Here is a 15,480-nt window from a genome sequence, read left to right on the forward strand (position 1 = left end):
ATCGTCATTTTTTTCAGTACCAAAACATCCAATGACAATTCTTAATCTCTCTAACGTATCAAAGACGTAACACGACAGTGAATGTAATAATCAATAGCTAAATCAGAATCAAATCAACAGGTAATAGTCAAGATGATTGTATTTTGATGTTCAAATAGTTGTAGAAAGTTTGATACATTGTTCGACTTGCATGTAACGTTATGTCATAATATCACATTGCTCTCTTACGACGCAAGGTATGAAAGACATGCGTAATCTTTTTGTTAGTCCCATACATCTAGTCAAGACACATGCGCATCTAAAAAGGATGAAAATGTTCATATAACTACAATAACGTAACGTCATGCTTACTTGTGGTAAAGGAACATGTCTGGTCTCCAGATATTCTCGGCTTGTGTTGCAATGGTCTCTATCCCACCGTACTCACTCACATTCCAGGTCAGAAACTCGTCAGTCCATTTCTGGAACAACGTGAAGTGCACAAGAAGGTAAGCAACAGATCATCATAGAGCAGTGGAGGACAGATTCAAACCATGAACTTGTACAGTATATATAGATATATGTCAAATGCATAACTTGATTATGTAATACAAATGTAGGTTTAATAAAAAATGTTGCAAACTCACCAGTCTTAACCAGACCTCTGCCGTCAGAACCTGGTTCTTCTCGTCCTGTGTAAAAAAAATACCAAGTGAATCTTTTAATGGAACGGATGTGCACGTGGTTAAAACATAAAATTAGATTTTGCAAGAAGGAATGAAACAATCCTGTTGTTGTACAAGAAGACCGATGTCGTATTCATTGAGCAAGAGCAAGAGAATAGTGTCCAACAGTAAAGCAAGAGGCCACATTTTCTGAATAATTGTCAAATATAACGTTAAGTAATATTATTAATAGACGTATGCAAGACATGGTGGCTCAGACCCAAGAGGTCCCGGGTTAGAATCCTATGTAGCTACCCGATGCCACTGATTTGTGCCATTGGAAGCACTTAACACGACTTTCCTCACTTCACTCATGTGTATCTAGCTTCGGTCAGGGACGTCCCTGAGATAGGACGTTAAACGGAGGTCCCGTATTAGGGAGAGCTACATCCCACGCACGTTAAAGAACTCACCACACTTATCGAAAAGAGTATATATATAGGGGACGTTCCCGGTTAAGTAGTTCAACTAACCTTACAGTCTGGTCTAGATCTCTGAGTTGACATCTTGAAGAGGTGATAATCACCTGTTATGTCAATTCTTCCACAAATGTGGAAAATCTTCATTAACAAAAATATATAAGTAAATAAATCACACTTTCCCTCACCAGGTTTATGATGTTGGCCAGTGCCAGATCTAGTGTGACGTTGGTGGGTCCATTGGGGTCTCTGATGGGGCGGATATAGGAGTCGTAGCCGCTCCTCACAAACAGGTCTTCATGCAGACGAAGAACGTCAGGCTTCTTGAGGAATGTGGAGTTCTCTGAATACAGTGGACAATAACGATGGAGTTGGTATGTTTTAATCATTCAATGACCCTCCTCCAACAGGCGATCACAAATATGTGACCTTTATGAAACTTTAATGGATGAAACTGAAAGACGTGAAAGACAATGTGACAATTTCTATCATCACTGTCATTATTGCGAATGATTACAAAATGAATGCATAGGGACCCATGATTAAAGTATTAATTAGACCGATCATCCACAATTAGCTGTAATCAGTTTTAAGCTAACTACGTATACGGTGAACTGGAAAGTTTCTCTGTGACGTAGCCTGCAATTATGTCCTGCCATATGCATTGAGTACCACAAATGAATGCAGGGAGATCAACGGATTCAGCCGGCCCAAATTATCTTTATTGTCAAGGTATGCCAGCTGCAGTGTCCACTTGTCCACTATCTAAGCATTTTATCAATCAATATATTATACATTGCTCGACCATGCCGTACGTTTATTTCCACCAGATAGCTTCACCGCGTATGTTGTGCCATCTGCTTTATTTCTTAATGGCACCAATGTGATTAACGTTAATTATGATTGGTGAAACCGGTATTCAAGTCTTCTAATAATGACGTCTGATATGCATCACTTCGACCATATCATAATCGTCTAAGTGTCTTTCTTAGGTCGATCTCTCTGGATTACTTAAAAGAAAAAAACCTTCGGTTAAACGTTGGTTGTTGAATGCAATAAGAGAAACAGATTTGATTTAAAAAAAAATGAACTTGACGTATTCGTTTGCATCCATCAGTGGCCTGTCTCTGTGTGTATTGTATATATTTGAATTAGACATCTGCCTGTGACCACAATCTGGTACTTCACAATACTTCTCCTCTGGAGTTAGTTCAATGACTTAGTTTGCAATTGGTACACAGAGAAAAATAGCGAAACGGCTGTTTCACACCGTGCTAAATTGTCAACGAAGTTCAAGTTGGAGACATCTGCACTACGCCCTTCATTTTCTATTTTAATAAAGAACGATGGGCGTAATGCAGATATCTAAAATGGCTAATGAGTCAGCTGTAGAATCTTGAAACCTTCGACTATATCTCTTGTTGGCTTGAAATCTGGGAAGGCCTGTAATCGCATGTCTCCAGCTGTGGTCACTTTCTTGACTGTTACATCAAACCGTTGCTAGCTTGCAATGTGTTGCTGTGGTTGGTTCAAGTGCCATCGACTTTTAACTCAAGTTAAGCAATAGATGCCTACCTGTAGAAGCAGCCTGTTGTAACGTCATCATCAGTAGGAGAGATAGAAGATTGGCTGCCCTCATGAGGACCAACATGTTGGTTGTTTCTCTTATACCCCCGGTCACACAGAAGGAAAACCGATCGGTCGGCCAACGAGTCTGCGAGCTCAAATCGACACAGTTTTCGGCAGTAATACGCCCGGAGCTCTCTCGATTATCCCAAGGACGAAAGCTCCTCGATTATCCAGTGGTTTTCGGGACTCGGCCGATGTTCGCCGGTCACCAATTCGATGTGCTAGCTTAGAGAAAAATTAGCTCAACTCTCTGACGATTTTGTTTAAGATCGTCGACCTTTCGACGACCAATAATACGGCTGAATCCCGTCGACTGTGTGACCCCTGTTTTAGGCCCGCGGTACTAATAGAACTCCGGGCTGTGAAGGCGTGTGGTTTTTCCTGTTTTCCTCCCTGAGGCTGTGTAATTTTTTTATTCATATTCGGCCAAACAAATTAAAACTACGGCCAAACGCCGTCACTTTATCACAAAAAAAACTGACAACGGATCACAGAAATAGCACGGTGAAAAGAGTGACACATTTGTTGAGAAGTTATGTTACATCTACAGCTACCACAAACCTAACGTTACTGAAAATTCTATGACTCCTTAGTGGCAAACGATGGGAATTTCATACTTGGGACATACGGAAGTTAATCAAAAGTTAACATCACGATGTATATATATCATGTTAATGTAGACGTCATTTGCATAATTAAAGAAGAAATTTACATTGTTAACGTTACATGTCAAGCCCATATTTCATGGAGGTATGAGATCTCGGAACTGTTGTTTAACCGTTATTTTATTTTCCGATATTTACCCAAGTTTTCACTAACATCAGTTTGACTTAGTCTCTGGGAAGCAGGGTCTGACAGGGTTACTGTCTTCGGGCATGGTTTTACGATGAACTTGTTTTTTTTTCATGTAATTAACGTACGTAACGCTAACGTTATTATAACAGTTATGCTATTCACCTTGATATTGATAATCCATATTCTACTGAGACACTATTGTTTTCCCGAATGACAGAAGGGTAAGGTTAGGCATCCAGGAAAAAATGGAGGAATGCAACTGTGAAAGACGAGATGCACAATCATGAATGTCATGTGTTCAGATAAGGCCATGTTGATTTGATTATATGGATGACATCCTCCGGGAGCCCCAAAACTGATGCGCGCGTGCGAATAAAAAAAAAGTTTTGCAAAAAAAAAAAAGTTCTTTTCATTATGAAATCTACGTGGTCATGATGGTTGAGCAAATGGCACAGAATATGGTTTGGCGAATAATCTAGTCTTCAAGTTCATTTCTTTACAATTTCGTTTTTTTTCGTTTGATTTTGGCATTCTACGACTTTGGTATAGTTTTTATTAATTTTTTTTGTAACTTATGGTATATTTTTGCTCATTTTGCAACTATTTTGTACGATTTACAGTATGGTTGAAAACTTTTTTTTTGGAAACGGCCGAAAATTCATGCGCGCGCGGATGTCATCCATATAATCAAATCAACATGGCCTAACGATCAGAAATGAGCCGGAACCATAACGCCACATCTGCTTGGAGATAAGATCTCACCAGACCATGGGATCTATGACCAGACAACAAGTGTTCAAACGACCCCGCCCTTCTCCTTCCCATCATGCAGTGCGCGTGAATGACGTGTCCGCCATAGCTGCTCGGGGACACGTTCCGGACAAGACTTCCACGTTTCACCCCAACTTTCAACCGAAACTTTCACCTTTCCGTACGTAACAAGGCGACCAGGAGGCAACGAAAAGTCTCTAGTACTAGTCAAGATGTATTTAAGGTCGGCTGTTGTCGTTTTAGCCGTGTGCTTGGCGGTGGAAGTGAGGGGTTTCTACCTGCCGGGTCTGGCACCTGTGAGCTACTGCGATCCAAGAGACGAGGCAAACAAGGAAAAGCTTGAACAGGGAGAATGTAGAGTAAGTTACCTCCAGCTTTCTGCATTTGTGTCACATTTATTCTTCGTCAAAAGTGGCAGTCTTTCTGATATTTTTGCGTGAGACGTCGATGTTCTTGACATAATGCTTTAGTTGTGTAAAAATTATCATGTCAACTACTCATATAGCACGAGCGTATAGATATAATTTTGCCAAGGCAACATGCAGATCGTCTTGTACGAACCCTTGTCGACATAAATTTTCTTACTCAAACCAATTAGGAACCTTGAAAATGTTAGCAGACCAAATTCCAGTCGGTAAATGTCTGCATGGCCTGTCCCACCGGCCACATCATATTCGCCAGAGGGCATGTTAGAAAATGGTTGCTAATGCTAGCTGTGTACGTCATTTACACCACGAAAAAGGGTGGGGAGGGGGGCAGTTAGAGTTTTGGAACATAATATTTTCCTTAATAAGTATCTTTTTGTCTGCTATGGTGGTCTATCCTACATTTAGCTTAATCTTTGTCCTTGTCAACTTGCTTGGATAGCTTCTTAACTTTGTTTTATTAATGTACAGGTAAAAAAAGGTAAAACAAATTATCCACTTCTGAAATTATGTGGGTGTACAAGAACCCAACACACCCAGGCTGTTAATAATGTGTCTGTTTCAAGACAAGTTTTAATGTAAAAACAATGGATAGACTACTAAAGTGATTTTAAGTACCATTGATGAAGTATCACGTAGTATGTAGTCTTGAGTCCCATAGCATGTAGTCTATATTATCAAATGATGGATTTGTGCAGGTGGCAAAAAAATGTTGTGGTAATGTTACATTTCATTCCAAATATACCACCAAGACCAATGTATTTGTATAGCAGTGATTTACTGTATGCCATTGGCAATCATGAATCATGACTAGATTCAATGCACATAAAATATGATATAGGATTTGATGATGTTAGTAATTGTTACAACAATCTCATACTACGAACTAGTGTCACATATGACATATCATGTTAAGAGTCGAAAGGGTGCTTAAAATTGAAGTTGAAGTTAAAAAATAAGTTCAATGACGAAATGATAAGCATCACTGTCATGTCATACAAACACAGTTTTTTTCTAAAATTAAGGGTTTACAACTTTGAATAATTTTCTTTGCGATTATGTAAATGACTTTCACTGCACTAGATATGTACCTCGGCCAGTAAAGAAACCTGTTCCACCTTAAGTAGTCTGACTTCGGAAACTATGATAGTATGACGTACTGGTAGTAGAAAAACAGGTTTTCCCAGAGATGCCTATTACTGAGTACTAGTACTATTGTTACCTGATGTGTGTGCCTCAAGGCTATACACATGTATGTGGCCACGTCATATAGTCTATAGTGTGTATAGATCCTTGTGTGCCACTCAATCATTCAATGTCAAATATTAAAATTTTTGTTATAATTTAATAATGACGTGGCAGTGAGAGTGCAAGTGATAAACATCTTTGAGGACTAATCAAGGCTTAAGCTAAGGATTGATAGTAATACTCTAGTCTAAGGGAGCTGACAACTGCCAGTATAATATTGTATCCAAAATGGGAAGAGTTCCTCTCCTAGAATTACAAAAAAACTTGCAAAGAAATTATTGTTGACATGATGTTAGGTAGAAATGGCGAGCATACACACTGAAGCTGTGTGACAACACAATGATTAGTGAATGGTATCTAATTAAGTTGTCACGTTTCATTGCAGAGTAAAGTGGAGCTCTTTGTGAACAGACTGGACTCGGTGGAAAGCATCATCCCATACGAATATGACAGGTAGGAAAATTGGTTTTTGTCTTGTTAAATTTTACATGTATTTATAAATACATGTAAAATTTAACAAGACAAAAACTTAATTGTCATATTTGTCCTTCCATTTTCAAGTTTTTGGACACCATGTACATGTACCGACATACCAAATATCATATGGGTTTGTCCTCAACTTCTAGAGTCATGCTATTTACAGACACACCCACACAAGCAGCACAGAAACATATTTTTCTTTGTTAAGGTAAATATTATGTATAACTGGATTGTTTATCTCTTTCTGGCAGGTTTGACTTCTGTGTTCCATCTGAGGAGTGGGCCAAGAGTCCGACCGAGAACCTGGGACAAGTTCTGTTTGGAGACAGGATCCGCCCTTCCATGTACAATGTCAGTGTTTTTATTTCATTCTCAATAATAATTTGTAAGCAGGATGTGTCTGAGTCCAAAATCAGATACCTTACATGCATGTTTGTTTGTTTTATTGGGATCTCCATTAGTGTAGGTTACATTGACACTATTCTTCCTAGAGTCCATACAACACAACATAATCAAGTGAAATATAAATAACAAAACTGTATACAATTGGTATATGGAAAATATAATGATAAGATGAATTTAAAGTTAATAGGAGAGATATATACTATACGTGTAGTCGTGTACTACATTTCTATTTCAGACTCAGACAAATGGTGCAACATAATACTTTAAGGTACAAAGCATGAGTCCTATCTTAAACTTGAAATACAGTACTTTTGTCATCATGGGACCATTTCAGGAGCCATGTTTTTATCCACCCTTCTCCACAGATAACGTTTTTGAAAGACGAGAAATGCCGTGACCTCTGCGGAGCTAAGACTTACGAGGTCAACAATGCAGACCAGACTAAGAACTTGAACTTCTTGAAGAGGGGCGTCCTTCAGAACTACCAACACCACTGGTAAGGCCTAGGAAAAAAAATGTTGTGTTTCCTGTTTCTCGAGCGACCCTAGAAAAAACTGCCGACCCTTGACTTTTTCTGGGAGGTCCCCTGGAAGGGACATAAATAATTTTTCAATCTGATCAACCTTTTCTAGTTCCATGATCTGACACTTAAGTGATGAAACTTTGTACAATTGGTTTTCTAACATTGACATTGAAAATAAAAGTGTCCTCATGTTATGTATCTGGTCCACTTTAGAAAGAGCAGAAGGTAATTGTTCTGCATACATCCAGTACCTAAGAATACATTGTACAAGATAAACAAGTCTATACCAGTGTATTTCATTCACAGCTTACTGATAAAATACAGCTGTTTGGAACCTGACTGTATCCAGTTTATTTTGTATGATATACTTGTCTTATTCAAGTATTCGTACCAGATATAACTTTTAGTGTGGTTTGTTGTGAAAAGGTAAAATTGTAAATCGAAGTTTCTCTCTGTACTTTGTCAGGATCATTGACAACATGCCTGTGACATGGTGTTATGATGTGGAGGGGGACAGGAAGTACTGTAACCCTGGCTTCCCTGTAGGCTGCTATGTTACCAAGAAGGGGACACCAAAGGATGCCTGCGTCATCAATGTAAGAAGGTTTACAACGTCATAGCACTGAAAATAACAAGCTGCTTGAACTAGTAGAAGTTCTAGTAGAAACAACACAGAATTTTTTAGGTTTGTTTGTCTTGTGTGGGGGTGCCACTGCACCACAATTTCTGCAGTTAATTATTCCATCTTAACATGATTTTATAGAGGACATTACCTCAAATATGATGTTAGGATACCCTGAAATTTGCAACAGAAACACACCAGTATTTTTAAGATCAGTTCTAACTTGTTTCAGGTTTTGGAACTTTGACTTACCGATTTTGAATTGTGGTATGCCATTTCTAAACTTGCATACAGAGCAAAACTTAGTATTGTATGCTAGTGAGAAACATGTAAAAATCAAATGCACACAGCGACATCATTCATTGTATCAAGATTTTTCAGCTCTACCTTGAAGTGTGGTTACTGTACATAAGGTTAATGGTTTTCCTGTTTGCATTAGCCCCTGTACAATGAGAAGGACACCTACTACCTGTTCAACCATGTGGACATCTTCATCAGCTATAACGATGGGGAGGGAGAGAACTGGCCTGGGGCCAGGCTGCTGTCTGCCAAGCTGGAGCCAAAAAGGTACAGGAATAAACTGTATTGCTCAAGAATACTACATTGCTACATGGTACAATGTGGCACATCAGCAGAACTTACTGTGCCGGTGCAAAACACCAATTTTTCATGGTTTTCGTTGGATTTTTGGTCAGTGTTGCATCAGAATTTTGCCTGTTGCAGACGATACCTTTTCCGACACAATATTTGGAAACTACAGATGGGATGTTAACTTTATATATGTGAGTACGACCTTGTATGAGACGTTCTGCTGAAGTGATATGTACAATATATGTAGGGCATGTCATTACAAAATGTCACAAATTTAGGACCTTCTTGCAACCTTGTCTCTTACCACTCCCAACACTTAGGTTGGTGATGGATCTGGAGCAGTCAATCTACTATTAAACCACACCTATCCTTTACAACAATATGTTCCACTCTGACCCTCCCATAATGTGTCTTAAATGTATAATACAGAACCAGCCAAGCAGGTTTTGTAATTATGGCCAACCCAGATCATGTCAAGGCCTTCCATTTTACAGAGTTCTGTTGTTTTTGTAATCATGGATTATTTTGATCTTAAAAAAAAAAACAGGAATGAAAGGGAAAAAATCCCCCCCCCCCCAATTTAGATTTAGAAAATGCTTGGGCTTCTAAAATCTGCTGGGTTGGAACAGATATTAGCTGTGTGATGATGTTGATGTGGTCACCTTAAAAATGGAGAACATAAAACCATTGTGAATAAGATTAACAGTTGACTAATGCCTGATTGCTTTTCCCTTTCAGTATTAATCACCCCAGACCTGGTGAGTGCCCTGAGGACCGGCCCCTCGGACTGCCCGGCAAGTTCGACAAAACCACCAAGTTCAACTACACTTACTCAGTGGAGTTTGTGGTAAGTTGTCTGCAATACCTGTGAGATGTGCAAGGGGGCTCTTTTGGACTATCATACTTGGTGTTAGACCTAAGGTGTTAGATCTGTTGTTCAAAGCTGGAATGTAAGAGGGCTCCTCACGCACACACAGATTAATGTTGTGTTAGAGGTAATCAACACATGAAGCTAACAAGAAAGTTTAATAAGCACAATGGAATATGATGTTTTTGTGTGATTTATTTTTGCATTATTGTTTTACCTTAACAGAAACAAAATGGGCACAAGTGGGCATCTCGCTGGGACTATATTCTGGACTCCATGCCTCATACCAACATCCAGTGGTTCAGGTCAGTAGTCTGCTCTACATGTCGGTAAAGATGGAAATTTATCAAAGTTTATTGGTCCAACCACATAGAGAAATACCCCGTAAGTTGTCAGACCAGACCTTTATGGATTTGCATAGATGTGCATCTAACTTTCTAAAGCAGTGGTAGAAATGCTTTTTTTTCAGTGTCAAGAGTGTCAAAAATTTGTTCTGCAATTCGGAAATACTCTATGCAAGTACACATTTAAAAGTTGGAATCTAAAAGCAATGGAATATACAAAATTGTATGTTAGCAAAAATTTTTACATACAGAATTAGTCTTATATTATAGAGTAAGTAGTAAACACCAAAGCTCTTAAACACCACTGAACCCCTAGCTTGATTTTTTTCAGTCAGCAAAATTGCAGGCTGCTAAATTGTTCTTCTGCGATATTGCAGACAGCAGATGGTTATTTCTAATGCTGTAAAGGGTATAGAAGATAGATGCAGGTGCATTGTAAAGGTCATCCCTCGTTTTCCATTGCTTTTTGCCTACTGAACAAAAGTCAAGTACCCATTTACATCTGGGCAGAGTGAGGAAAGTTGTGATAAGTGCCTTTCTGTAGGACACAAATAGAATTGAACCCTTGACCTTTTAATCCTGTCTCCCAGCCTAACCACTAGGCCGTTTGAATACCAGATTCAGACGTTGGAATTAATGTTGTATTTGTTCAGGGACACTAAATTTTGGCACATTTTGCATTGAAATGTATGTTTTCTCTGGTGGGCATGACAAAAATGAAATACAACACATCACCCTCAGTCCCAGCCCTCCGATGTGTCAGATCTCACTCCAACCTTTCAGCCATTAGGCAATCTTTAGTTGATATGGAATACATTTTTTAGTATTCTATATTTATTATATTTACCGAAGGAAAAATATTGTTTTTGCTTTGTTTCCTCCTCTTCTCCAAACCAATAAAGTCAATGACCTGAACCAGACATCTGTCACCATGGTAACTAGTGTTGGGTTACATCATGTTGCAATTTTATAGCAGGAGGGATTTAGACTCCTGTCACCATTGGTATGTATGAATGTGTTTACAAGTAACAGAGCAGACTATATGCGAAGGTAAACTTTATGCATTTATTATCATATTCATCTGTAGGAAATGGAAGTGTTAACCTGTGAACTCATCTCCCCACAGTATCATGAACTCTCTGGTGATTGTGCTGTTCCTGTCCGGTATGGTGGCCATGATTCTTCTCAGGACTCTGCACAAGGACATCGCTCGCTACAACCAGATGGAGTCTGCCGTAAGTTCCTCATGTTCTTTCTTTCTTAAAGTTGCCAAATTAGCAGTGGTAGAAAAGCTCTTAAACATCATTGAACCCTTATCCTGATTTTTTCAGTCTGCAATATTGCAGGTTGCCTAATTTTTCTTCAATCTGCAATGTTGAAAATGTCTCTGCAAAATGCAGGCTGCAGATGGGTATTTCAAACACTGCAGTAGTGATGCCCATAGCTGTTTGAAATCATTACATTTCACACTCCATTTGACTATGATCCACTTTTACTTTACTAATTTAGCATGGCAAGCTATTCTTCCCAGTGGTCTCAAAAACATTACATTATAACATGTATAAAGCAGGTAACATTTAGACACACGTAATATCTGAAATCATAGAAAAACATAAATCATTTCAGAAAAACTATTACTGTCCATTCCAGTAGCTTATGCATTATGGTTCAACATACAGACTTGTCTTGCCGTACAGAATAATTCAACTGTGTATTCCTCAATTCTGTTCTTTAATGACTTTTTCTGGTAACTGCATCTAAAGTGGAGTGTAATTATATATTCCTTTGCTGAGCAAGTTAACAGTCAAACCTTTCAAGATATAACCTTGAAGCTATATTTTCCCTAACCCGTCAATCAGTCAATTTGTATAAACATGATTTGAATCCCAATCCAGTGATTTGGGGCTAATTAACAGTGAAGCCTTTGACAAACACACCATACTTGTGTAGAATTTGTAATGTTACTTCCTACGGTGTATTTCATGAAGTGACTTTCTGGTGTGATTTGATTTTTGCATGGCACCCTGCGTTGCTTGGTGTATTATACAATATTCCTGCTGTGCTGTAAACGACACTTCCCTTTGCTTCTTTCCTTTCTTGTCCGTCGCCTGAACACCGCATGCTGCGAGCAGTTGGAGGCTGTAAGTGTGCCGTGTCTATTTTCAGGCTACCTTCTAGAAGCTTCTTCCTGCATGCATAGAAGTCCTTGAAGTCAATAACAAGCTGTTAGTAGCTGAAAATAAGCTTTTACTAGACTCTGCCTGCCCATATTTTACGTGGTATAAGGTTATTCTTCACCCCATATAGCTAACACCTTAGTCTGACCACATCACGCTTCTAGCAACTCTTTCAATTTGGTCAAGGGAGGAGACCCAATCAGCCCCTGACAGTGCGATATTTTGAAGCACAGGCTTGCCTAACACTACAACTAATACAAATGTAAAAAAAAGCTACTGTACATCTCTAAACTTTCGCAGTGGGTTAATATTTGCATGGACCTCTTCACCGCAAATTGTCAATATGTGTTTCGAATCTATAGCTAATTTGTATTGAAAATTGATTCAACCACAAACTTAAAACATTGCAAAAATCTCTTTATATTTTGTAAAAAATTGTAAAATAAAACCTCTGCAAAAGTAAATGGATGTACAATACCCCAGCCTGGATGGAAATCTCTCAGCCAATCCTGAGTGACTTGGGCGGATGTAAACTGGTACTAACAGGTGATAACTGGTTTTGACTATTTTTACATGCGGTTCTTAAGTGTTTCACGCTGAGACTGAAAGGAATCTTTGCAACATCTGACGTGTTTGAAGATGTTTCTTGCATATTAATGGGATTTCATTCAAAACCCTCTTGGCAAGAAGCTTTCAACTTTTTTTTTTCCAGTGTCAATCTTCTGATACCAGTATGCACAAACATACATGTACAGTAACTGATTGTAAACACCATCTCAGTTCGCACTTTGTAACAATGCAATGTGGTATCATTAATGAAATTATCTAAGCTTACAATAAAGGATTTTATATTTGTGCCTTATTTCGAGGACACAACCAATGTTAGCTTCTGTGCATCAAACCTCGATACAGGGACATTTCACCAAAACATAATCTACCTTTTAATGATCTCATTAGGTGTTAATTTCTCCAGGCTATGTCTTCTTACTTGCCGGCTTATATAAGCAAAGCTCAAAGTAAATTAGTTTTTTGAAGAATGATTACTTAGAGAAAGAGGGCATCTAACTAAGGGCATTGACATAGGAAAAAAAACAAATGGCTGCAAGGCAGATACATGTATGTATAAAATCAAACAAATGGTTGAAAGGCTTTTAATTCAGCTGTCCGGAACAAAGTACTATCTAAAAAATCTCTGAAAAAGTTCACTAGATTGGTACATCTCTAAGTACTTTTTTTTTTCATCTGTCAATGTTTCCTTTCACCTTTGAGAAAGGTAATAAAAGGTTATCCAGAATATACCATATCAGAATCCAGTATATACTATGTACATATATGATGTCTATTTAACTCAAAAGAAAGGTATCATTAAACTTCCCTTTTAATGAAGAACTTCAAAGAACTGTTTTTCAGTAAGGAAGACAAGAAAGGCTTTGCCCTGAGGGGAATGTAGAATAAATAGCTGAAGTCTCAGTGGAAAACCTGTGTGAACTAAGGAATTTAAATCAGCGACATTTGACTAGATATTTTCTAATCTAGCCCGTAGCTCTCTCATTAGTTGTGTCCTTATGTAAGTCTTTATTCAGACAAGTTGGAAGGTCGTTGCCTCCCTTGGTGACTTAATATGCACAGGAAAGGCTGTACAGCTCCAGGCACAAGTAAAGGTTAAAAGGCATTCTTTCCTTTGATGTCACTGGAAGGCAAAAGTGCATGAAGATATCAAGGTTTTGTGGAGATTGAAGGTGTAATAATGTTATGAGTTGAAAGAGATCTGAAGATATGGGCAGTAGAAGCGACAAATTTGCTAAAAAAAAGATCTGAAGAGCTAAGAGCTTTGAGGTAGATGTACCTTTCAAATCCTCACACTGACATAAACAGGTGTTAGTGGATGCTCTTTTCACATGACATAGTATACTGAATAAAGGTTTTGGTATCGTGCATTTCTCTCTCTTCACAAAATGTATTTTATGATCACTCCATAACGCTTGAAAGCCCTGGCCTTAACCCACAATTGAACGAGGTTTGGTTCCCATTTCACTAGCCTTATCAATCAATAAATCAATCAATAAATCAGTCAATCAAAGCCTTAATTTAGACTTGATAGCTTGTTCAGCCATGTGGCCACTTTTTCAACATGGATTGAACCTTAGCCCAACTCTTTGCTAGAGCTATGTACCTAACAGATGTATTAGGTACGTGTACATGGGTTTAGGAGCAGGCTAACCACTTTGCTGCTTTACAGTTTGTGAACACAACTGTAATGTCAGCTGTCTCTCTCTATGTTTTATTTAGGAAGAGGCACAGGAAGAGTTTGGTTGGAAGCTGGTACACGGAGACGTGTTCAGGCCTCCCCGCAAGGGCATGTTGTTGTCAGTGTTCCTCGGAACAGGCTGTCAGATCATCAGCATGACCGTCGCAACACTCAGTAAGTCTGTTTGCCGTTTGTCCACTAACGCGTGTTCCATTTTTTGTGACCCTGACATGCGTAGGAAGAGGCGCAGGAGGAGTTTGGCTGGAAGCTGGTTCACGGGGACGTGTTCCGTCCCCCCGGCTCGCCCATGCTGCTCGCCATGTTGCTCGGCACGGGCAGTCAGATCATCATGAGTGTGGTCGTCACCTTGGGTACGTGTACGGTGGGAGTACAGGGCTGGAAATACTTCTTACCTGCACCTCTCATTTTCTCTCTTTTCAAAATTTAAGTCTACCAAAATACCATATTTTTAACTTATTGCTGGTACCATTCTTAATTGAATCTTAAATCAGGATTTTAGGCTGTTAACTGTGTAAGGCAAGTTAAGTAACAAATACTCAGTACATAATAAACTGGTGAAGGGTACACGTACACATAGGTGCAGGTGGATATCAGAAATAACTTACCTGGTGGTATTTCCAGCCCTGTGTCATAGGTGAGATAGAACCTTGCCACCTTTAACCTTAATCAACAATTCTGTATTGGCCAAGATACTATTTGAGAAAAAAAGCAACAAGCTAACTAAAAGAACACAAATTTTTACAGCAATATTTGATGTTTATTTTAAAAGCAGTGTGCAATGGTTCTATCCCAATGTGATGTGAGGAAGTTTAGTTTCATCTATACACATGGAGACCTCGTTAAACATCTTTCTTGTCTACATTGGTGTTAGGTTCTCATGAACTGCTCTCAAACTTTCACCGCAATTCTCTTACCTTTTCCTAGGTGCACAGTCCTGGTGGTGTTCAGCACATATACATTTACCTCTGATACACATTTACCTCTGCCTCTTGCACAGCATGTTAAGTTTTTATCTTCTCAATTTTTCTTCAACAGATATTAGTGGTTGTTGTAAAATTCCAGATTTCCATTCGTTCTGTAACAGAATGACAAGTAAATCTGCTACGAAATGAATTCTACCAAAACTAATGAAGTATGACCATGCCCGTAGCCAGGATTTTGAATGGGGGGGTTCTTCCCACTGCTTGAGGGGACCTCGAGCGCCGTAGGC

At 38.8% G+C, this 15,480-nt stretch overlaps 1 protein-coding gene, 1 long non-coding RNA gene and 1 pseudogene across 5 annotated transcripts in view; 2 read left to right on the plus strand and 1 right to left on the minus strand.

Annotated features, from left to right (window-relative positions):
* The window catches only part of LOC109486992, a 1,523-nt pseudogene extending 1,268 nt beyond the window's left edge, over window positions 1-255 (plus strand).
* Window positions 256-407: 152 nt separating this feature from the next.
* On the minus strand, window positions 408-1,344 carry LOC109487067. The gene is made up of 3 exons (XR_002141230.1): window positions 1,312-1,344; window positions 627-671; window positions 408-461 (listed from the first exon to the last, which is right to left on the minus strand). It is a non-coding gene; the product is annotated as an uncharacterized LOC109487067 (long non-coding RNA).
* Window positions 1,345-4,359: 3,015 nt separating this feature from the next.
* LOC109487027 (transmembrane 9 superfamily member 2-like) overlaps window positions 4,360-15,480 on the plus strand; it is a 16,682-nt gene continuing 5,561 nt past the window's right edge. The window contains exons 1-11 of one of the 4 annotated variants that reach the window (XM_019790958.1): window positions 4,360-4,677; window positions 6,377-6,444; window positions 6,723-6,822; window positions 7,242-7,372; window positions 7,866-7,995; window positions 8,461-8,588; window positions 9,351-9,459; window positions 9,706-9,785; window positions 10,951-11,059; window positions 11,957-11,965; window positions 14,291-14,423. In XM_019790958.1, coding sequence (XP_019646517.1) covers window positions 4,531-4,677; window positions 6,377-6,444; window positions 6,723-6,822; window positions 7,242-7,372; window positions 7,866-7,995; window positions 8,461-8,588; window positions 9,351-9,459; window positions 9,706-9,785; window positions 10,951-11,059; window positions 11,957-11,965; window positions 14,291-14,423 — 1,144 coding nt within the window. In that variant the 5' untranslated portion in view covers window positions 4,360-4,530. Of the gene's footprint in view, window positions 4,678-6,376; window positions 6,445-6,722; window positions 6,823-7,241; window positions 7,373-7,865; window positions 7,996-8,460; window positions 8,589-9,350; window positions 9,460-9,705; window positions 9,786-10,950; window positions 11,060-11,956; window positions 11,966-14,290; window positions 14,424-14,487; window positions 14,621-15,480 lie in introns of all 4 variants that reach the window. The other 3 variants (XM_019790957.1, XM_019790960.1, XM_019790959.1) reach the window with 3 other exon arrangements.

This window comes from Branchiostoma belcheri, unplaced genomic scaffold (genome assembly GCF_001625305.1).
Source record: "Branchiostoma belcheri isolate BF01 breed outbred unplaced genomic scaffold, Haploidv18h27 scaffold85, whole genome shotgun sequence".
In the NCBI taxonomy this organism is placed as follows: Eukaryota; Metazoa; Chordata; class Leptocardii; order Amphioxiformes; family Branchiostomatidae; genus Branchiostoma; species Branchiostoma belcheri.